Source organism: Papilio machaon, chromosome 27 (assembly GCF_912999745.1).
Source record: "Papilio machaon chromosome 27, ilPapMach1.1, whole genome shotgun sequence".
In the NCBI taxonomy this organism is placed as follows: domain Eukaryota; kingdom Metazoa; phylum Arthropoda; class Insecta; order Lepidoptera; family Papilionidae; genus Papilio; species Papilio machaon.
In genome coordinates, this window is record NC_060012.1 from 4,532,795 (window position 1) to 4,557,448 (window position 24,654).

Consider the following 24,654-nt stretch of genomic DNA (forward strand, 5'->3'; position numbering starts at 1 on the left):
TACCCTAAAATTCGACTGTCGTGTCACTTGTGTTAATATTTCTAGTTCCTGTTTTATTATGATAATATGTATACAAGTGTCACAGAAGTCAGTTTATTGTAATGTGTACTATGAAATTTGATTGTATGTAGAACTATGTCACCTAACGTGTATGGTCGGCATAATAATGTCGTACACTTTACACTGACAGGTACGGACTTGCGTGTACAGATAGATATCTGTAGAGTCGAGTTTGACTGATTTTATGTCTTTTATTATTATTTACTACCGTTGAAATAGCAACGAATGTTAAATTTGTTAATCGGTATGGTACGTATTTGGGGGGCTTATCATGCGAGGGTAATAAAACGGATATCGGGCCACGTGATGTTGTCATATTAAGGTTTATTAAATTTTGATTATTTATTGAATTTTATCTTTTAATGGCGCTTATATCGTAATTAGAATTTAAGAAGCAGAATTCAGCTGAGCAAAAGCTAAGTTCTTTATCTATCTTACTTCTTACTAATATTAGTGCGAATGTTTGCTTGGATGGATGTTTGTATGAAGATATATCCAGAATGGCTCAACGGATCTCGATGAAATTGGGCATAGTTGTAGATCATATTCTGGAAGAACACATAGCCATCTCATTATGTTTTTTTTATTCCGCGCGTACAGAGTCGCGGGCGACAGCTAGTTTTAAATAACTAGGTTATGTAAATGTCTTTTATGTACTTCTTTGTATTTTAAAAACTATTTTAAATATATATATATGATCTTCCTGTCCTCATACCACATAATTTCAGTTTAGGTTTCATTATTTCAATTTTTTTAATTATTGTTTTATATTTTTCAGGTAAGTTCGATACATTTGGACGTGTTTTGAAATGTACATGTAAGTATAATATAGACATTTCGTGAATTTGAATAACCATAAAGTTATGTTCTAAATAAACTACAAAAATGTCACGGTGCGACCTTTTCATAATTTCTCGTATTTACCGGAGAAATAAAATTCGGTATAACGAGTGGTTATCACGAATTCCGATGTGGGTCAAATGAATAACATTTTCCGTAGCAGTTGGAGTGTTAGGTAGGTTATAAGCCAGGGATTCCCAACCTATTTTGGACAAGTGACCCCTTTTCCAAAATGAACTGTTACCTCAGATCCCCCATGGCCAAACCTACTTTTAAGATCAATTATTATTATTATTTTCATTCTGACTTAGGTCAATAGAAGAAGACAGAGTGGGAATTAGCAATGCTTTAAGTTCGATATCGACCCCAAGGTTAGATCGACTTCAATGTCAGTTTGAAAATCTTCTGTCAATTTTCTTCCTCGTAATGCGTTCCTGAGTTCACTTAGGCTCTTCGTACATAAGGTAACTTAAATCTTGGTTACTAATATTGCTTGGTTGTGTTATGATAATCGCGTTGCGCGCTTTTCTATACACAACGTTGCATCGTTGAAGCGAATCGTCTATTTAGTCAGTACAAGTATAGCGACTAAATATCAACTGAATATAGATCTGCTCCGCCATCTTGAAAATTGTAGCGACTTTTCTCACGAGGATCTTGATAAATAGGTTGCGAGCCTTTAGCGATGTCGCCGACGCATGCTGTGTACAAACTTTTGGAACGAAGTTCCTTATTATGATATTACTAGCTTTTTCCCGCGACTCCGTCCGCGCGGAATAAAAAAAAAAAGAAATGAAAACGGGGTAAAAATTATCCTATGTCCTTTTCCTGGTTCTAAGCTACCTACCCACAAATTTTCAGCTAAATCAATTCAGCCGTTCTTGAGTTATAAATGGTGTAACTAACACAACTTTCTTTTATATATATATAGATATAGATATTGCGTAAGTCGCATAGCTACTTAAATCTCCGGGTTTCAAAGATTTACGTTGCCTTGTGTACAGTAAAGGGCTTTAAAATGCGCTACGACACAAAGGATGTTCTTATTTCATGCAGACTCCTTTGTTTAAATTCAATTTAATCTTCACACAGTTATTTCCTGCTGGTTTCATGTTACGAGACGAACTGTAGTCTTGTTAGGCAGCTGTGTCTGGAAAACTAGTTGAGAGAAGTCGATATGAGTTTTGTTATTATAGTTTTTTTTTTAAATCTGAATGTCATAGCTATGGTAAACAATGTTGCAAATTGCGAAAAAAAATATTTAAAAAAAGGCACGTTAATGTGAAATTTGTTATGTTATTATTAAAATTAGGACTTCCGTACATTCATCTTACTACCTTTGAATATTTTACAAAAAAAAAACAAGCAAGTAATGTAGGGAACAAAGTTTTAAAGCTAATTAATTATAAGTTAGACTAGATCATTAGCAAAGAATCTTGACAGTAATACATCTACTATTCTTTAAAAATGTCTATCGTCTAATGTTTTACTAAAAAGCTCTTTGGTAACAAAGATTGATGGAGCAGGATTCGATAAAACCGCTGACTTAGTGAAAAGGGATCGCGCAGATTTGTTACACTTGATTTTCTTACTTGTCGCACATGTTTTTTATGAGCATTCGTTTTAAATCGTTTAAACGTTTAAATTGATGACAATGTCTTGTATGAAATTATGACGATTTTGAAGAAAATTTAGACTCTTAAGAGCTGATACTAACCGTATTTTAACAGACTAGCTTTTACCCGCGACTCCGTCCGCGCGGAATAAAAAAATGCACACAAGATAAAAAAGTTCCTATGTCCGTCTCCTAGTTCTAAGTTACCTCCCCATCAATTTTCAGCTAAATCAGTTCGACCGATCTTGAGTTATAACTAGTGTAACTAAAACGATATATATACCTATAGATATAAGACATGCTACTAACTAGATATTAGTGTACATAATTTAATTTTTTTCATTTTTTTATATTTACAATAATAAATCTTACTTATTATAAATGCAGATGTTTAGATGGATGAATGGATGGATGTTTGTTTGAAGGTATCTTAGGAACGGTTCAACAGTTCTTAATGAAATTTGCCACAGATAGAACATAGTCTGGAAGAACATATAGGCAACTTAACGCACAGGCTGGTTTTTTTTTTCAATCTGAGTGAACGGAATAGCGGGCAATAGCTAGTATATAATATTCATGAAACTTTGGTATGTTCTGACGATGTTTTTTGTTTCCTACCAAACTTAAAAAATGTGTTTTTAGCTTTTGCTATTATGGCGTTATTTTGACAAATTAATAAAGATTTTTGTCAAAAATATTTTTGACATCATAGACATAAAGAGGAAGCTTTATTAGATCTATATTTGTCATATATTCGCGCATAATAAATGTCAGCCGGATATTACGTTTGACTGCCACTTCCTATATTGCCATCCCCTTTGTTCTGTCTTGCGGCTTACTTGCCAGTCTACACCTGTACAAATAGGAAATTCAATTTAAATACTTTAATATATAATAGTGTATATCAAGAAATCTGTTTGTTATCTAATCCCTTAATAATATTGCAAATGAGAAAGTTTGTAAGGATGTGGATGAAATCTTGTACAGATAGATTGCAGTCTCGAATAGCGTTTAGACTTTATTTAATTTAAAGACGGACGAAGTCGCGGGACACATCTAGTAGATAAATTTATCAATCGCTTGATTAGAGTTTTTTAATGTTTCGTCAGTAATGTTCTTAATTTGTTGTAGAAATTATATTTTGTTTAATTTTTTTTTTAAGTCGATAATATCAATCTCAAAATAATATTTTCTACAGCTTGTATCATGTGATATAAAAATATTTTCAATTCAATAAGCAGCCGCGTCTTGTTTCCCATTTTACATAATTTTCCTATATCTACGTGTTGGCTATGATATTGTTGCCCTCCGGGTCTTTGGTGGATGTCATATGTTTGGGGAGTATTAACATGTGGGAAGATTCTTTATTCATATTGAAAATGTTACTCGAATCACGATAGTCTTTTATAGAAATACTAGCTTTTACCCGCGACTCCGTCCGCGCGGAATAAAAAATAGAAAACGGGGTAAAAAAATATCCTATGTCCGTTTCCTGGTTCTAAGCTACCTGCCCACCAATTTTCAGTCAAATCGATTCAGCCGTTCTTGAGTTATAAATAGTGTAACTAACACGACTTTCTTTTATATATATAGATTAATTTAATATTGTTAAATTTCACAGAGAATTCTAGAATATTGTGAGCTATTTATTTAAAAAAAACTCTAAAAGTAATATAATAGAACGGACGCGCTATAAATTGTTAAGTTATGGACCGTTCTATCTATTGCTGGCTCGCTTGATCGTATGAATCTATAATGTGCATGATAGCCAGCGATGCATGTTGCGGATCGGATGGCTACCTGTAAGACAGAATTCAATGACTGTGAAATGTGCAGACCGAAGATGTAATTGAATGATATATAGAGATCGTCTAACTGTCACATTTAGTTTTGTTAAATGATTACTAGGGCGGTAGGATTAATATTAGATATGTACACTTAGGTACTACTTAACTAACCATTATATAACCCTGAGTGTGGGACAGACTAGCGGTTGCTCGTGACAGCGTCAGTGCGGAATAAAAGTAGGCTAAGATTCCACCGCGTCCATCAGCTACCTTCCAATAAAAGTCCCATCATATCAGTCCAGTCGTTTCGTAGATTAGTCAGGACAAACGCGGACTTGCTGACAGACAGACAAAAATTTTAAAAATTCGATATCATCAAAGCAACGCAAATACATCGAGTTAATATAGTGATAAGTGATGGAATAGTATAAACTGAATGGGATGACACTTAGTCTTGTGATATAACAGAGTAAATGTTTTACACAGGTGTTTAGGCAATGGAAACCCACGTTTATATCCATTTCAAAACGTGACACATCGCTTTTCATGAAGACAATGTGGGATAAAATGAATCCACAACAGATATATATTGAAGTAACATGCAGAACGAAACGTGTTACGTTATAGTAACATGCATTGTACACTCATCTCCATAACAATATAGGCTACGGTACGTAACAACACGTAACGACTTTTTCTATCGATTGTACCCCGATTGTTGCGAATAGCGTGTGCGTGTGAGCGAAAAAAATATTCGCGATTCACATCAACGCGCGCTATAAAATAAAAAATCAAGTCACAAGCGAAAGCGGATTAATATTTCTGTAAAATAAGGTTTATTTGTTTTACTAATCGGACTTTTAAAAGACTTCCCATGTCGTTATTCCACTCGTTATATTTGATAAAATCAGACGTATAATTACGTCTTAATGCTTTTTTACAGTGGTCGAGTTTCTTAACCTACTTATCTTGAATGGAGATTTCATCATAATCATCATCAACATCCTTTATCTGCCCACTGCTGGGCATAGGCCTTTCGAGCCACATCCAACGAGAATTATTAAGAGATAATTATATAGATATGATAAGGAAATTTAATAAAATTGCACTGTTTTGAAAGTAAACAAAGCTTTTGTAATTTATTTTATCCATATAAATAATCAAAATGTAATGATAAAGTATAAAGTTCCTATCTTGTACCATACACTATCCGCTTGAGTTTTCCGGCATATTGTGAAAACTTTCACTAGCGCCTCTTTCTATCTATTTTATTACAAACATAATGTCGCTTCATTCACGCAATATTCGTCCTTTCGACTATTATAATAAATCTTTTTATTCCGTACATAATACTATAGAAGTACAAAGTTAATTTAAAGTCTGCTTAATTGAATTTGAATTCTATTTCATGGCGTATAAAGATTATTATAAGTGTAAGAGATTTGTATGTAAAAATGCATGCGGAAATACTGCGTGAAACAACTTACAACTTACGTAAGTAATGATTAATGAGATTCCATTCAGTTAGAATTAATTGAGTTTTATATGTGAAAAACATGACTTCCTTGGTAAAGTACACTCAGAGTAATTTGATTACTTGAACAGTCACTAAGTGTGAATTTGTTCTATTTAATCTACGCTAAGAGATTTCCTTGTGTATCAGTAGGTACTGCGGCAATTACTACAGCTAGTAGTACAGATTGCAGTTAATACAGCCTTCGTTCCGGCGCGCCTTCCCAAAGGAGGTAGGTGGGCATGCCCACAAACAGTGGAGGAGTTGCTACGGCTAGCGTAGACAGGGCCGCGGAGGAGTGCGAAAGAGTACCCGTAGCCCGGTCACCATGCGCAGGAGGAACAGAGGTGGACAGAGGAGTGAATCCCTTAACTAATTCAGGTAACTCCCGTGTACCCGCCGGGACACGGCGTATGCATAAAGCATTCCCCTTTATAAAAAAGGTACTGCGGCAGTAGTTAGCACGTTTTTAATTATATTTTCTGACATTATTTTGATTATTCGGTCTTACTAATTGTGTTTTGTCTTTCCTTGATGAATATTTGTATTTATTTGCAAACACAAGAGTGCTCCTTTCTGTACTTCTACTAAAAATTTTCGTCTAATATTAGAAAAATTGTCTCTGTAACTAATTTTGGTGTAAAGAAGAATAATTGCTCTTCGGTCTGAACTCCTTATAAATAGCATTGGCTTATCTCGCTTGTTCAGACCAAGGATGAGGAATTATGGCGGCGGTTGTAGTAGGCCTGAAGCGTTTTGATAGTTTTTTTATCCTGATATATCTTTTTTGTGTAATTGCATTTTTTTATCTTTAATTATACGATGAGTAAAGAAATCAATTATCTAAAAAAATAAATTGTAATTTATCTAAATAAACAATAATAAATAAAATCAACGCACAATATTAACTTGATGAGTAAAGTTGCCTGAATTTTGTCTGTATTCAAGACCGTTTTCGGATCTTTATTTACTTTTAAAAAACAAAGATGCAGATAGACGTCTTTACACGGGGATCCCTTAACCTACTTTCCCATTCTGCCGAAGCGACGAACACTAGAAATAAAAAGGAGTAAAGACGCGACGAATCTGTGCCGCAGCCCATTTTCTCACATCCGTCGCCGAAAACTCGCAGCAGTGAAGAGTAGCTACCAACAGAGACTATTGTTGGTTGCGAGAGGAACACGTCAATTAGTACGTATTGAGACGCGCTAAAATAGACAATAGACTGAGATTGAAGTGACGGATCACATTGTTGTCACTGTTTACGTTCTCTAGTTATAGCTTAGTCTGTAAATCATGAGCGGACGCGATTTCTGTTGTGGTCAACTTTGTCAATACAGGTATACTAGCTTTAGAACTTAACAATCATACTTATATCAATGTGATTTTTTTTTTCAATATTAATATTCTTTAATAATCCAAACGATTAAATTCTTGATGTTATTTTATAGATTGGTCGTGGTATTAAAAAAGTAAATTAAGTATTCATGTTTTTTTATGACGTTGCCGCAAAATGTACTCTTTATCCACACATTCCCACAGTAAAAAGATGAAATCTTGACCAGATTATATTATGACCGTTTTCTAGAAGACTTTCCTTTTCTTTTCTTGTATGTTGTCCTTGCTATGACTATTTAATTAATACGATAATAGTATTGAAAAAATTTCTACGGTGAAGGAAAACATCGTGATGCAACCTGGTCATATCTGAGAAGAAATTAAATGATACGTGTGAAGTCAACCAACCCGCACTTGGCCAGCGTGGTTGACTATGGCCTAGTCACCCCTAACTTGGGGTAGGCTCCGATCCCCTCGGTGGGGACGTATAGTGAGCTGATGATGATGATGATGATTGAAAAGAGTATCATTGCATTAACACGAAATTATTTTTTTTAAATACGCTTCCGCTAGTAAATTAAAGCACATCAGTAGTTACAATACGATGTGAGCTACAAAGTCGCATGTCTGCTCATTCGACTAATGGAGGGAAAAGATAAGCCGTCATTACGCTCATGTGATGAGTTTGAAGCGTAAATAGCTTTAAATGAAGATCTTTTGACTGTAAACTACGTCCCTTTGTATTGTATAAAGGGGACTTAAGATATGTATGTGGTTAAACAATGGACTTGGATTTTAAATCAGATCTACCATCAAATAAAAGTAATAAAAGAAAAAAATAACATTATTTAAAAATAAACTTGTCATATACGACCCTAGTTACCTATTACCTTATTGCATGAGAAACTACTCGTCATGATAATTTAAACGAGTTGAAACTCGATAAGGTTGTGTTGTTTCAATGCGAAGTTCCTATGACCACCTTCCAACTTTATCATCAGATCAGCACAATGCCAAATAATTTGTTACTGCCACGCGACTTACACCTGTATGTAAAATTTCAGTTCAATAGGTAACCGGGAAGTGAATCAAATTTAGTTTGATGACATCGGGAAAGGTGAAACTAAATAAAAGTTTGTAATGAGAAAAATCGTTCAGAAATTTTTAAATTAGTTGACAACACCAATCATCATCTCCCTGGACTTATCCCACTCACGTAGAGTCGGCACACAGTGTTTAATAAACGTAATAGTTTTGGCTTAATTATTTTACGGGTGTGTGTCTGTCGCCAGCCCTACACCAATGTTTACAGAAAAATATCAAATAATAGTAAACTTGGGTAGCAATATTCTAATTGTAACTTTATGAGCAACCGTGTAAAATAAATTTGACAGTAAAGTGCTCTTACTTGGCCATTTTAACGTCATACAACAATATTGACGGCCGTGCATTACAACGAGCACTATAATTGCCCGGAGTGCACACTTGACGTGATCGACGTGCGACGTTAATCATGTCCCGTACGGCACTAACGCGTCAGTCAATGTCAGACCGATAGAGGGCGATTTGGTTGCGGTTACAACGTCTATAGGTAGCCTAATTTAATCTTATGAGCCGGTGGTTAGATTGATTGTGGAATTACAGCCGAAATCTATAATCGATCCTTAGATTGATATGAAAATTTGTTTAATTGAAACTGTTTCGGCAGTGGTAAATGATGGATAAATTACTTCAATTTTTTATTTTATTTTACAAGGTGGCAAACGAGCAAGCGGCCACATGAATTCGCCGAAATAGCGAAGCGACCGCTGCCCATAGACATTCGCAATTGCAAATGCGTTGACTACCCCCAATCGACGAAGGAGGAGACGCATAAAAAGAGAATATTTAATCTTCCTATGCATCTCCTCCTCCATCAAATCCACCTCCCCTTCCCACCACAGGACTAAAATTAGGCCTTATAAATTACTTCAAAATATAATATGAATAGTAATTTCTACTTATTTATTACTAACAATGAAAATCTATGCTTTGCACCATTAAAACCATAAATGTACCATTAAATATACCAATTTCTACTTATTATTGATATGGTATAATTAGTAAATTTAGTATTATCAGCAATTACAATTAAGATGTTATTCTACTGATATACTAATTACAGTCGGTTATTAGGCTCAGTAATTGGTCCATTAAAATCTAGCCGAACATTGTCATAGGGCTGCCAACGTCCAAGAACATTGATGAAAAAAACTTCGATTATTGTCAACCCTTGACTCTTGATTCATTTGTTTCAACACAATCTGACCTGAACCCATAGTTGTTGTAAAAAACCCTTTATTTAAATGAAATTTATCACCCACAAGTTATATTCAGAAACATCGATGCCGTCAACTTGTTCCAAACCTAGGTGACAGCCTTATTCAGTTCCCTAAGGACGGTCTAAAGTGTGATCGTTTGAATTGTACGTTAGAACTGAAAGCTTCTCTATATTGTACAGTACTTAAATTTGCATCTGTTAGGATACAATGGAACGCTGAAATATTGTAATTACTGAATGTAGTGTAAACATGATTGTTTTTTTTTCTGAGATAGTAATGTATTTTTTAAATTATAAGGTGACAAACAAACGACCATCTGATTCGCTGAAATAGCGAAGTGACCGCTGCTCACAGCCATCCGTAATTGCAGATGAATTGCCCATCTTTAATCGACGAAGTAGGGGACCCCAAAGGGGATAAATCCCTATTCTTTCCTTTACAAGAAAAGGATATGAATAGTATAGTGGCTTTACGCGGTATTGCTTCCACTTGACGCCTGTCTGTGTGCTCGTGGTATTGCACCGAGCGAGCCGACCTATTGGTGCAACAGATATTGCTGTCGTCTACCACTGTTTCGTGTCGCTGTCAACTAATAACAAATTAATAAAGTATATAACAAGCTTGCTTCTCACGTGTAATAATTTCGGACATGTTATTACTCAATGTATTTGCATTGAGGTGTGCAGTAAAGATGTCTTTATTAACTCTTGTGCAACTGTTTTCGTGCCAGCTGTGTTGCATCTTGCTTCCTTTGATATTGTTCATTTGTTTTGTACGATCTAATTACACGCAATTGATTTTATAATGATCGTATATGAAGTATTAAAGTCACAAACGTGATGTTTGCTGATATTATTAGTGGGCTATGGGCAAATACTTGCTAATTTAAAGACTAGTGGTCCCCTGTGACTCCGTCGGTGCAGAATTAAAAAAGTATTCCTATGCCTATTCCGTTCAAGCCGTTTACATATATCAGCTACCTTTCCGTCAAAATCCCATCAAAATCTGTGAACAGATAGACAGACAGACAAACGCAAATTAATTGATATGTCGGGTAGCAATAGTTGATGGATCGTAACTAAGGCTTATTCACCCCCTAATAGCATAAACTCGAGCCCTTTAGATGTGTGTGCTGCTTGCATATGTAAAAAATGTAACACCTGAAATGACCAGAATCCTTCTTTTACATAAGATTCAGTATACTTTGTTCCACAAAAAAATATTTTTTGTATGAAATTGATTTTCTACAAGCTTTATTAAATTTGTTACATGTTGAAACGTTTCAACATCAAATAGTTCCGACTAATCGTGTTTTTATCGCATCTAAAATCAGTAAGTGTTAAATCGATTTCATTTCCTTTGCTCAAAACACGTCCGCTCGCTTCGGCGGTCGAAGCGCGAATGCCGGAAATGTAACATTTTTTTCAACAAAGTTGTTTATATGGCTTATCAGAATTGAAAGAAAATTCTCTATTAATGGAAAACTAACGATAGTCGTTTAGTTGGAAACGTGATAAATATAAAAATGAAATGAAAAATACAAATAACAAAGTTATACTCTCTAGAAAAAGGAATCAAATTTGTTTGTACTTTTTTCACATTTTTACCAGCTGTCAACAACTACTCAATCTGGGCGGAGTTAAAAAACTTAATAAGAGACATGTGATTTTTGTGTTGTGTGTGACGTTGTGATTTCCAACCTATGATCTACATCTGTGCCAAATTTCATCAAGATCTGTTGAGCCGTTCCGGAGATACCTTCTAACAAACATCCATCCATACATCCATACATCTGATTTATAAACAATTTCGTTTGTACTAATAGTAATATTAGCTTTAATGTGGATATATTTTCTATGCTGTTTGGTAAAGTTGTTAAAACTTAAACAGTAATTTTGATGAAAAAAATTGTTATGACCTTAACCGTAGGGAGCTTGTTATGAGAATTATTTATTATTTGTAGGAGCTTTAAGTGACCGTAAACGTTTCGTTCATTAAATTCACGTTTGCGAATAGAATAATTAATGAATGATATTAAACTGTCCGCTTTGTGAATGTTTAGCGATGTACAGTTGTGTTGAATGGGTTTGTATGAGGATTGTGATTGTTAATGAGCTTGTCGAGTGGTTTATATTATACTTAGTTATACTGTCATGGGTAAAGATATTTTTAAAGGTATTTGTTTAGTTATTTAAAATTTGAAATATCAGATCTTGTTAATGCTATGTTTGCAGTATATTTTATTTTCAACTCAGAGTCGCCTAATGGTTATGTAGATCTCTCCCTAAGTATAGATTTCTCTATCTAAATCTAAGTCAAGCAATCGTTAAATTACTCTTTAGTGGTAGTTAATGTCTACATAACTTGTGGTAAGTCCGCTTATCATCAGCTCACTATACTTTTTAGGGATTCGGAGCCTAATTTAGGGGTGACTAGGCCATAGTATACCACGCTGGCCTATTGGTGGAGTCTGCTCGATCGGAATTTATTAATGTTGTTTATAATTTAGATTTTGCGTTGGTTAATTTAAAATTTTATTGTTTCAGGTAAGAAAATTTATTAATACTCCTAAGAAATTTGTTTCTTGGCGTTTGATGTAAGTTTACATGTATTTTTAAACTAGTTGTTGCTCGCGACTCCGTCCGCACGGAATTAAAAAACATTATTCCCATGTGTTCTTCCAGACTGTAATCTACACATATGCCAAATTACATCGAGATCCGTTGAGCTGTTCTGAAGATACCTTCAAACAAATATCCATTTAGATGGCTAAACATTCGCATTTATAATATTAGTAAGATATTGTATTAAAAGAAGATCGATCAGAGTGTAGGTCTGCGTCACTCTAGGCAATTAGTATTGAACGACACCTCATTCCGAACGAAACCGGTTCAGTCGTTTAGACTCTTGGGTCACAAAGTATGGTTTTTTATGATTGAAATTCGCGCTTAACTATGAACTCATTTGATGTGAATTGTTAATATACAAAAAACCTACATACATCTTACTAATATTATAAATGTTTGCATATATACTGCGAATGTTTAGATGGATCGATCAATGTTTGTTTGAAGGTATCTCCAGAACGTCCCAACGATAGAATATAACACAACACTAACACACACGTCTGGAAGAACACAACACTAATTACTATTTTTTTTTAATTTCACACGGACGGAGTCGTGGGCGACAGCTAGTATTTATATACGCTTGAATAACAAACCCCTCTTGAATTAATCGGGCGAAAAAATAACCTAAAATTTTACATATTATATTTAATATTTAAAATACAATCAGTAGTCGGATTGCATATTGTTGATGACAGGCGCTTATCGTGTCCATTTATGACGCGTCATACAATGTCACTGACAATCAGGTCAATTACAAACGCATTGTTAATTATTCATATGTTAATTAAACCTTATATTACTAATTATAGAGAGCATCGGTGGCTCAGGGGTTAAGCACTTAAAATGTAGCCTGCAGGGTTCGAATCCCGCCATGTACCAATGTTATTTTAAAACATATACAATACAATTGACAAGGTGTTGTTAAATAATAAAGCAATGCGTTTATTCGTTTTACATTATTCTCGTATAAATGTTTTATAGCCCTTGCCTTCACCCAAACATTATACCCACCTGTGGACATCCCTTTATCTCATCTGGGTATTAATAATTTCATAGCCTAATAAACGGTTACATTGTTATATTAGTCCTACTGCGTTTAATATCGGATTGTGTTTAAGCGCTCTTCAACGTTTAATAGATGGCGCCACCAGCGTATTAAAGAGCACCGGCATATATCGGCGCCGTGAAATATTTATGAGCAGTTGTCGCCTGTGACTACGTCCGCGTGAATTTAAAAAAAAACTTTATAAGTAGCCTATGTGTTTTTCCAGACTGCGGTCTACATCTGTACCACATTTCATCAAGATCCGTTGAGCTGTTTCGGAGATAACTTCCAACAAACATAAATCCATCCGTCCATCTATTCGCATTTATAATATTAGTATGATCAATTGATTGCTGAAGCATTAAATTGTCACATTAATGATGTTATTTTTGCATGATAATGTTTTTTTTAATCAAAGTAAACACGTTACGTGTCGCAATTATTTTTAAGATGACTTGGCGTTTGCTGGACGCATACTGGATTCGGCATTGAATGTGTTAAATGATTGTAAGCTGTGATAAAAAGTGATTTAAAGATCATAATTTGTACATATTTTTAATTAATATAAAATGCTCTACTTTTTATAAAAAATGTTAGCAACGTCTTTACTTAGTTTAAGTTAAAAAAACTGTAGTTTAAAATAACAAGACGAGCTCAAAATAATTTAATTTCCTTAAGTTAGTGAAGTAAAGTAACATTGAATTAATTAAGCCATTTTAATTAAAGTTTTCAATGAAGTTATTCAATTCCAAGTTTCTTAATGATTTTCTACATTTTTGTAGCTGTTTTTGAATGTTGAATATCTTATTTTTTACATACTATATTTACCTAAACTTTATGATATCAAAAAAACATACTAAGTAGCCTATGTGTTCTTCCAGACTATGATCTACAACTATGTTAAATTTCATCGAGATCCATGCATCCGTTCTGGAGATAACTTCAAACAAACACCCATCCATACATCTAAACATTCGCATTTATAATATTAGTAAGATTAACAATACATAAGTTTAATTTTGATTTGCTGTTTATTATTGTATGTAACAAAAGCAGATGTGTTCAACATTTTAAGATCGATAAATTTTATAAATGGAACTAACAAATTAGTATTACCTTGATATGTGTTCACGAAACAGATGTTTATTTGTATATAGTATTAATGTATAAAGTAAACTGCGTTTACACTACTGTAACATGTATAAGAACATGTGTTTTTTTCAAGTAGATAGCGTGTATACAAGTTTCTTTCAATATTATTTTTTGCTTTAAAAATGTTCTCTTCAAAGTATATTTGACGTAAAAATTTATTTTCTTTTTTTTATATGTTTTTTCTATCGACATTATTACGCTTCAGAAAACTCTCTAATCCCCTGTCAAGTCGAAACCAATCAATCTCGATAATCTATTCATCGAAATGGACATTATAAGAAACGATTTACTTGAAATATACATTTCAATCTTTGGAATCAATCTCGATCTATTTTAGGCTGAAATCAATATATGATCCTTTACTATGTATGTATAAAGGAAAACAAAAATTACTTTCAAATCATTCATACATCCATCCGTCTAAAAATTCACATCTTATCTTCTTATATATATAAAAGAAAGTCGTGTTAGTTACACTATTTATAACTCAAGATCGGTCGAACTGAACTGAAAATTGATGGGGAGGTAGCTTAGAACCAGGAAACGGACATAGGATAATTTTTACCCCGTTTTCTATTTTTTTATTCCGCGCGGACGGAGTCGCGGGTAAAAGCTAGTTTATAATATTAGTTTGATTGCGATATTTAGATAGGTTAAATTTTTAATCGTATAATTTAAAAATGGTTAGAGATCGAATATTGATATCGACAGTTAGTCTTACGTTCATTCGTTCTAACGAACATTCCCCTTTTCATGATTTAAAATGTTTTTACTTTTCTATCGGATTCTATTTTATGTAAAGTAGTTTTTTCTTTGTTGATCTAATTAGTATTTTTTTAAACTCAAGAGAACAAATAGAAACAATCCTTTGATTTTTTTATTTAATACTTTGTCCGTTGGGACTGGCTAATGACTCTCGCTCATAGATGTTTTTCTCTTAGCCAGTTCGACTTACTGTATTGATTAAATTTATTTTTTCCTCAACTATTATTTTCATTTATTTTTTGTTCAACTGTTTGTACTTATTTTCTAATCTGTTCTAACTATTGAACACGTGTTATCTTATCTTTGCCTAGATTTTTTATCCACGTTTCCTCGTTTGATATCTTTATCTACGTTTGCATTAAAATTATTCGTGGATGATTTTTAAATTATCGTTACATTTTTTTACATTGAAAATATGCCAAATTTTATCAAATTAAAAACCAAAGCACAGATTTATTATAACGTATGTTTTCACAGCCGAAACATGTTATTACTTACATGCTATCTTTATGACTAAAATTTAGATTAAGGTGTTCTTTTCGATAAAAAAAAACATCATTAAAATTTATCACTAATTTATTTTCTAAAATATTGTTTATGAATATTAATAATTCTAATGCAGCGTGCACGAAACTAGCACTGGACGAGAGACAGCGGGAAGGGTCATTGAAGCAGTGGTATCGGATAGCTTGCCTGAAATCAAATTAATTTGTTCCCGTTGTTCCTTCTCCGACGTCGCTCTTTCATCGCCGATAGCGTCAACGGGTACGCTTCCGTCCGTTTCGTGTCCGACGTTGCATTATATGATTTTTATACGTAGTCGCCCCGCTGTCCCTCATCCATGACTAGTTTTGTGTCTGTAACCATAGTCTTATTTCAACCCACTATAACAGCTCCGTCCATTTTTAAACTTGAGCCTGCCATATTTGGCATCAAATTACTGGCTACTAACAATACAAGTTTTGCAACCTCTTTGGGCTCTAATATTTTCTTCAGACCTAACTCAGCTATGAGATTGTTATATACGTAGTCAACATCACTCTCGGCAATGTTTAAATAACGAATCAAATTAGTACGCGTCACTCCTGGATTAATAATATTGACTCTCACACCTTCGGGTACCAACTCCATTGCAGCGTGTCTTGTAAACTTTTCCAATGCGTTCTTTGAGACACTGAAAGGAAGGAATCCTGGTTTGTACCTTTCTAAATACGACGACCCAATATTCACAATATTTCCTTTACTTTTAATCAAATGTGGTAAAGCCAGTTGAGTCAAGTAATACGGCACTCTCAAATTAATAGCTATCATTTCGTCAAATACATCAATATCACTCTGATCTAATGTTCCCAATTCTAATTTACCAGCGCAATTTACCAAAACATCGATTCTTTTAAATTTTTCAATAGTCTTTGTTATTACCTCTTCACAGCTGCCTGGTTGGATTAAATCAAGTAATAAACATAATGGTACGTTTCCACTGATCAATTCGCAATGTTGTGCAACGTTTTGTAGTCTCGATTCATTTCTACCAACGAGGCATAGCTTTGCTTTGTAATGGGCGAACATTTTAGCTGTTTCAGCACCGATTCCTGAACTTCCTCCTGTTATTATTATAACTTTGTTCTCAAAATTGAATTCCATTATTACGTTACTTTAAAAACTCTATGTCTCGAAAACAATCACTTTTAAAACACTGTTCCTTCTAATTTTTACTCAAAAATAGTTTAATTCAACAGTTCAATATTTCATTAGTCACACTGTTGTACACTAGTACACTGTTGTTTGAATGTTGTCACTGCAAATACTGCTGTTATCGTATCGTAAAATTCCGCCAAGTAACATCTGATAAATCCAAGTAGCCGTTTTATCGCAATTTTTTGATAACACGAATTTAAATCTATTTACCTTCATATCTCTATTTGCTTATTCACATTTATTGGGCATTTTTCATGAAAAAATTATTTAGTACTAACTGTCACATTCGTGTCGATATTGTCCATTGGTGTAGAATTACTCATTTATAGACCATTTAACAAATTCTATTAGTCGGTACATTCTGTATAAATATTGGAATATGTCAGATTATTCGAAATTAATCGTCTATTTTGGGTTACAAATTTTTACATAGTTGCCTAAGTTGCTAAAGTACGGACGATGCCCCATCTATTCCGATGTTAGAACCGTTAATATCTGGGAATAAATCACTAGCTATGATGCATATTAACTTTGCCACTTCTGAGGCTTCGATTGGAAGTCTTGTTGGGAAGTGTTTTGATATATTTTTATACGCAGCTTCCAAATTTTGAGGCTCGATGTTTATATTTCGAAGTAAGTTTGTTTTCGTGAATCCCGGGTTAATTGAATTTATTCTTATTCCTTCACCAGTGGCTTCCACTGCTGCTTGTTCTGTGAATAGCTGGAGAGCATTCTTAGTAATATTATAAGTCAAAAATCCTGAAGTATGTCTGTGAGAAAGTGATGCTGCTATATTTACTATGTTACCTTTAGTTTTCTTTAAATATGGTACAGCTAATTGACACAAGTAATACGGTACACGAAGATTAATTGCGATTATTTCATCAAATGTTTCAATGGATTGATCAAATATTGATGCCATTTTTAGTTTACCAGCGCCATTTATTAACACGTCTATTTTGCCGTGTAATTCAATGGTTTGGTTAATGACAGTTTCACAGCTACCAGGGTGTGTTAGATCGAGGAGTATGCATAATGGTAGTAATCCGTTGACAGTACAATCTTCTGCTACAGTTTTCAGTCTCTCTTCGTTACGTCCGACTAGGACCAGTTTTGCTTCGTATCTTGCGAATAGTTTAGCAACTTCTGCGCCTATACCGGAGCTCGCACCCGTTACTATGACAACTTTATTTTTAAAATCGATATCCATTTTGGTTTTTATTAAATTTTTATTTCACACGTACGCTTCCAATAGAGTTTATATATATACTGTCTTATCAGGTGTTTTTTTTTAGATATCTACTATCTATCTACTATGGAGTTGGGTTATCGAATGTATTCCCAAGTATACTTTTTAATTATCATTATTTCTAGCCATTGCACGAATTTTAGATTAGTAATGTGTTGTAGTTTTTTTTTTCAAATTATATTTAAACCTAGGATTTTAACTATTTTTTTCTAGGATTTCATCTAGGATTTGTCACGACTGTTTTTGTATTTTTTATCTTTACTAATAAATATAGTTTTAAATATCGTAAGTAGGTAAATAATATTAAATTAAAACATAAAAAGACTAATATATAAATTGTATTTAATGGCAGAAACTCAAAATAAATAAAGGTTATAATTCAATCTTCCTTCGGGACCGGCCAATGACTCTCGCTCATAGAGGTTTCTCTCTTAGCCAGTTCGATTGTATGGCTTAAATTAATAGGTCGTTCGGAATTTCATTCCGTTTTTTCTCGACGTAGGATTCGTGTATTTTCGACGACGATGCACCACGTCCTGGTAGGTCGGTTGGAGCTGATAAAGACATAATTAAGCATAGAAAAAAGAAATAAAAACGAAATGGCTTTCCGAATAACTCAATAATTTTTTCCTATATTTTTGTAACTGTTTTTACTTTTTTTTCTAATCTGTTTATTGAACGCGTTATTTTATCGTTGCTTAGATTTTTTTCCACGTTTCCTCGTTTAATGCCTTTTTTTTATCACGTTTCCTCGTTTGATATCTCTATCTACCTTTGCATTAATAAAATATTCGTGAATATAAATTAAACGTTGTGTTATTGGATGATATTTAAGTTATCGTTACATTTTTTTTTTTACATTGAAAGTATGCCAAATTTTATCAAATCAAAATCAAAGCATAGGTTTTTTATACCGTTCATTTTCACTCCCGAAACATGTTATTGCTTACATGCTATCTTTATCACTAAAATTTAGATTATAGTGTTCTTTTCGATAAAAAAAAACACCATTTAATGATCACTAATTTATTTTTAAAATATTGTTAATGAAAATTCAGGATTCTAAGGCTGCGTGCACGAAACTAGAAATGGACGAGCGATGGCTGGACGGTATGGTGGCGGAGAGGAGCATTGAAGCAGTGGATAGCTTGCCTGAAATCAAATTAATATGTGCCCGTTGCTCCTACTCCGACGTCGCTATTTCATCGCCGATAGTGTCAACGGGTACGCTCCCATCCGTTTCGTGTCCGACGTTGCATCATATGATTTTTATACGTAGTCGCCCATCTGTCCCTCATCCATGACTAGTTTTGTGTCTGTAACCGTAGTCTTATTTCAACCCACTATAACAGCTCCGTCCATTTTTAAACTTGAGCCTGCCATATTTGGCATCAGATTGCTGGCTACTAACAATATAAGTTTTGCAACCTCTTTGGGCTCTAATATTTTATTTAGGCCTAACTCATCTATGAGATTGTCATATTCGTAGTCAACATCACTCTCGTCAATGTTTAAACTATGAATCAAATTAGTACGCGTCACTCCTGGATTAATAATGTTGACTCTCACGCCTTCGGATACCAACTCCATTGCAGCGTGTCTTGTAAACTTTTCCAATGCGTTCTTTGAAACATTGTAAGGAAGGAATCCTGGTTTGTACCTTTCCAAATACGACGACCCAATATTCACAATATTTCCTTTACTTTTAATTAAATGTGGTAAAGCCAGTTGAGTCAAGTAATAAGGCACTCTCAAATTAATAGCCATCATTTCGTCAAATACATCAATATCACTCTGATCTAATGTTCCCAATTTTAATTTACCAGCGCAATTGACCAAAACATCGATTCTTTTAAATTTTTCAGTGGTCTTTGTTATTACCTCTTCACAGCTGCCTGGTTGGATTAAATCAAGTAATAAACATAATGGTACGTTTCCACTGATCAATTCGCAATGTTGTGCAACGTTTTGGAGTCTCGATTCATTTCTACCAACGAGGCATAGCTTTGCTTTGTAATGGGCGAACATTTTAGCTGTTTCAGCCCCGATTCCTGAACTACCTCCTGTTATTATTATAACTTGGTTCTCAAAATTGAATTCCATTATTACGTTACTTTAAAAACTCTATGTCTCGAAAATAATCACTTTTAAAACACCGTTCCTTCTAATTTTTACTTAAAAATAGTTCAATTCACTCTTCAATATTTCGTTAGTTGATTTAAACACTGTTGTTTTTATGTTGTCATTGCAAATACTGCTGTTATCGTATCGTAAAATTCCGCAAAGTAATATCTAATAAATCCAAGTAGCCGTTTTATCGCAATTTTTGATAACATGAATTTAAGTCTATTTACCTTCATATCTCTATTTGCTTATTCACATTTTCTGGCAACTTTACATGAGTAAAATATTTAGGGTTAACTGCCACATTCGTGTCGATATGGTCCATTGGTGTAGAATTACTCATTTAGAGACCATTTAACAAATTCTATTAGTCGGTACATTCTGCATAAATATTGCAATATAACAATTTTTTTGAAATTAAATCTAAATTTTGTGTTACAAACTTTTACATAGTTGCCCGAATTGCTAAAGTGCGGAAGATGCCCCATCTATTCCGATATTAGAACCGTTAATATCTGGGAATAAATCACTAGCTATGATGAATATTAACTTTGCCACTTCTGAGGCTTCGATTGGAAGTCTTGTTGGAAAGTGTTTTGATATATTTTTATACGCAGCTTCCAAATTTTGAGGCTCGATGTTTATATTTCGAAGTAAGTTTGTTTTCGTGAATCCCGGGTTAATTGAATTTATTCTTATTCCTTCACCAGTGGCTTCCACTGCTGCTTGTTCTGTGAATAGCTGGAGAGCATTCTTAGTAATATTATAAGTCAAAAATCCTGAAGTATGTCTGTGTGAAAGTGATGCTGCTATATTTACTATGTTACCTTTAGTCTTCTTTAAATATGGTACAGCTAATTGACACAAGTAATACGGTACACGAAGATTAATTGCTATTATTTCATCAAATGTTTCAATGGATTGATCAAATATTGATGCCATTTTTAGTTTACCAGCGCCATTTATTAACACGTCTATTTTGCCGTGTAATTCAATGGTTTGGTTAATGACAGTTTCACAGCTACCACGGTGTGTTAGATCGAGGAGTATGCATAATGGTAGTAATCCGTCGACAGTACAATCTTCTGCTACAGTTTTCAGTCTCTCTTCGTTACGTCCGACTAGGACCAATTTTGCTTCGTATCTTGCAAATAGTTTAGCAACTTCTGCACCTATACCGGAGCTCGCACCCGTTACTATGACAACTTTATTTTTAAAATCGATATCCATTTTGGTTTTTATTAAATTTTTATTACACACGTACACTTCCAACACAGTTTTTATATATACTGTCTTATCAGGTGTTTTTTTAGATATCTACTATCTATCTACTATAGAGTTGGGTTATCGAATATATTCCCAAGTATACTTTTTAATTATCATTATTATATACCTATTATGTAGTCGTTAGTTGTTCCAAATAAATAAAAATTAAAAAAATATTTCTAGCCATTGAACGAATTTTAGATTAGTAATATGTTGTGTTGTAGCTTTATTTTTAATTATATTTTAATCTTGGATTTTTATTAATGCATTCTATATATCGTCTTTTCTATTCCAGTCATATCTGTGTAAGGTAGGGACAGACCGAAGAAATTACGGATGGATTGTGTGAAAGAGGATATGCGTAAGAAAGGAGTGAATTCAGATACAGCTAATATAGGTAGATGTATGGAAGGGTACATAATGTGCCAAGGCTACGCAGGGGAAAAGACAAGATAAGTTAATTTTCGTACGCACTTATAATTCACAAAAATGTTTCAACAATTTCATATGTTTAGGGATATTGCGAGAGAATCGTGAGCGTGACAATTGACGTGCCAAACAACACGCTGCGTCATGTTTGCGTCGCTCGCGTGTTTACACGTGACGTGACGCCGGGCAGTGTATTTGTATGCCACGTGTCGTCTTGACGTATTGTTTTCACGCTCGCAGGCGGTAAATTAAAACTGGAGTTGGCAAATGAATTTTAGAATTTTGTTGTACGTGTTTTTTGTTTTTGTTGCATTGTTGAATGTGTTTTTAATCCATGTGATTTGTCGCAGGCGCTTGTTTTTTTTTGTGATGTATTGTTCTTGAAAATTTTTCTCAGTTGATTCAGTTTTTATTGTGTATAAATTTGCACAAAAAACTTTATTTAATAATGTAAGCTTTTTATTTATGTTATTATTTTCATCTTAAAATAAAAACTTCAAGTACAACTTCGTAATTTTTATTACAAAATAATTTAACAATTTTTTTTCTACTATCCTAATTTGTGCATGAGATTACAGTTGTCTTACAGAAAATAACATGCAAAAGAATATTTTTTCTAAAACAGCGTATTTTTTTTTAATTTTCTAAAGAAACAAAACAATTGTACTTTTATTTAATTATATTACATAGATTACATTAGTATAACGTAATGTTAAGTGATAACTTAAATTTAATTAACTTAACAGTAAGTAAAGTCGGCGCAAAATATAAAAAAGTAACTATTTAAAAAAAACCGGCTGTTTATATCAATTCTAATGATTTATGTCCGGTTTAAATTATTCCAGTCCAGCGATTGGTATCAGCGCTACCGCATACTGGTATGCACTGTGTTGATTGATATTTTATAAGTTGTAATCCAGTGCTGATATGAGTTAAAATAGTAACAGTATGTTTAGCAACACTCAATGCACACAGGTAATAGGAATCAAAAAGATTTGTCACCATTTTTTTGTCATTTATATGGTTATCTTTACTGATTAATATAGCTTTAAATTTCGTAAGCGCTTAAGTAATATTAAATTAAAACATAAAAGAGTCTAATATTTAAATGTTATTTAATGGCAGAAACTTGAAAGAAATAGATATTATAATTCAATAAAACGTTATAATTAATATTAACATGAGGTGGCGCCACCGCCTAAAAATAAGTTATTACCAGTGAGATTGGGATGTTCATATCCAGCCAGGAACAGGATCATCTTGGCGACGTCTTCTGGCTCATTGATCACTTGTGGCTGTGTGTTAGCTATCTCATTATATGTCAGGTCCATCAGGTCTTCGTCAACGTTAAAATTTGCTAAAAAATGAGTCCTGGTTAATCCAGGACGCACCGCATTCATCCTGATACCCTCACAAGATAAGTCCCGAGAACCTGACACCGTGAAACATTGTAAAGCACTGCATAGTATGGCACTTAACAGAAAACCTGGACGATGTACGCATTTGTTCCCAAATACATTGACAACGTTACCTTTTGTTAGTTTCAAATATGGCACACATAACTGACACAGTTTGTAAGGTACACGCAGATTTAAAGACACCAAATCATCGAAAGTGTCCATTGAATTTTCGAATAGAGATGACACGATAGTTTTTCCAGCACAATTTACTAAAACATCGATCTTTTTGTATGTTTCCACTGTTTTATTAACAACTTCTTCGCAGCTACCGTCTTCAGTCAAATCAACGCGAACACATAAAGGTTGTATACCATGATACGTTTTGCAAATATCAGCGACTTGTTGTAAACGTACTTCGTCTCTTCCAACTGCGGTTACCAGGGCACCATGGGATGCGAAGAGCTTAGCTGTTGCAGCTCCTATTCCGGAACTAGCACCAGTTACTATCACAACTTTGCCTTTTAAATTCATTATGTACGTGAAACACGGTCGATGCTCGTGATGTAACTGAGATTCAAGGTCTGTCAGATCAAACAAACCTGTCATTAACCGGCGGACAGGTTCACACACGTCATCCAGCGTGACCGTGATTTTGATACTTTGACTTTTAAAAAACAGGACCAGTCAAGCGCACATTTTTGTTTGTTAAATAAAAACGAATAATAAAAACTTGCTTGCATTTTTTGTCTACACGTTGTAAATTTTTGAGTCGTATTCTTTCATAAAGACTTTAATGTTCAAAATAATATGTACATGTATGATTCATATTTAATGCAATCCTCTGGAAAAGTGGCAGAATGTGTACAGTGCAACGGCAGTTTTTTGCCAAGTCCATTTTTCTATAGTCAAAGATCTCGATAAGTCGTTTTATGTGCTTTATTCATGTCTGTCAATGTCATGATGACTCGAATATTTTTGTTTTGAATGTTTTTGATGCCGTTTTCTTCCTTAGACAGTTATCAATATTGTGTCTTCGTAATATTTGTTGTTTTTGTAAATTATATTACTTATCTCACATTATTAATATACAAAAAAGTAAGAATGTACTCGATATGTTTTGCTTGAGTTAAGTGATGACATATACGGACTGCTGTAAACGGTCGGCGTTGGGCGATTTTGCCATACACGGACAACAGTTGGCAGTCTTATGAGAAATGCTTCCGGCCATACGCTAACTAGAATTAGTTTGTAGACTTCCTTACGCTGCGAGAATTACAGAAACATGTTAATCAAACCGCGACTTCGTCCGCGCAGAATTATAAAGAAAACTTAATAAATAGCCTACGTGTTCTTTAAGTCCATGTTCTATATATATGCCAAATTTTATCAAGATCCGTTGAGTCGTTCCAGAGATACATTCAA

At 33.9% G+C, this 24,654-nt stretch overlaps 5 protein-coding genes across 8 annotated transcripts in view; 1 reads left to right on the forward strand and 4 right to left on the reverse strand.

Annotated features, from left to right (window-relative positions):
* The window catches only part of LOC106711065 (heterogeneous nuclear ribonucleoprotein L), a 264,080-nt gene that overhangs the window by 129,919 nt on the left and 109,507 nt on the right, over positions 1–24,654 (forward strand). The window lies entirely within an intron of this gene.
* Positions 15,677–17,141, reverse strand: LOC123722542 (uncharacterized oxidoreductase SSP0419-like). The gene has a single exon (XM_045684649.1). The coding sequence runs from the start codon at positions 16,708–16,710 to the stop codon at positions 15,943–15,945; it is 768 nt and encodes a 255-aa protein (XP_045540605.1). The 5' UTR covers positions 16,711–17,141; the 3' UTR covers positions 15,677–15,942.
* LOC123722543 (uncharacterized oxidoreductase SERP2049-like) lies at positions 17,195–18,008 on the reverse strand. The gene has a single exon (XM_045684650.1). The coding sequence runs from the start codon at positions 17,972–17,974 to the stop codon at positions 17,210–17,212; it is 765 nt and encodes a 254-aa protein (XP_045540606.1). The 5' UTR covers positions 17,975–18,008; the 3' UTR covers positions 17,195–17,209.
* On the reverse strand, positions 20,590–21,403 carry LOC106721187 (uncharacterized oxidoreductase SERP2049). Its single transcript, XM_045684651.1, has one exon. It carries the CDS (start codon positions 21,365–21,367, stop codon positions 20,603–20,605), a length of 765 nt encoding a protein of 254 aa, XP_045540607.1. The 5' UTR covers positions 21,368–21,403; the 3' UTR covers positions 20,590–20,602.
* LOC106721186 (3-oxoacyl-[acyl-carrier-protein] reductase FabG) lies at positions 23,005–23,914 on the reverse strand. The gene has a single exon (XM_014516078.2). It carries the CDS (start codon positions 23,836–23,838, stop codon positions 23,008–23,010), a length of 831 nt encoding a protein of 276 aa, XP_014371564.2. The 5' UTR covers positions 23,839–23,914; the 3' UTR covers positions 23,005–23,007.

Excerpts from the sequence above, each read along its gene's own strand:
- LOC123722542 (XM_045684649.1), bottom strand. The coding sequence starts at position 16,710 with ATGGAATTCAATTTTGAGAACAAAGTTATAATAATAACAGGAGGAAGT.
- LOC123722543 (XM_045684650.1), bottom strand. The coding sequence starts at position 17,974 with ATGGATATCGATTTTAAAAATAAAGTTGTCATAGTAACGGGTGCGAGC.
- LOC106721187 (XM_045684651.1), bottom strand. The coding sequence starts at position 21,367 with ATGGATATCGATTTTAAAAATAAAGTTGTCATAGTAACGGGTGCGAGC.
- LOC106721186 (XM_014516078.2), bottom strand. The coding sequence starts at position 23,838 with ATGACAGGTTTGTTTGATCTGACAGACCTTGAATCTCAGTTACATCAC.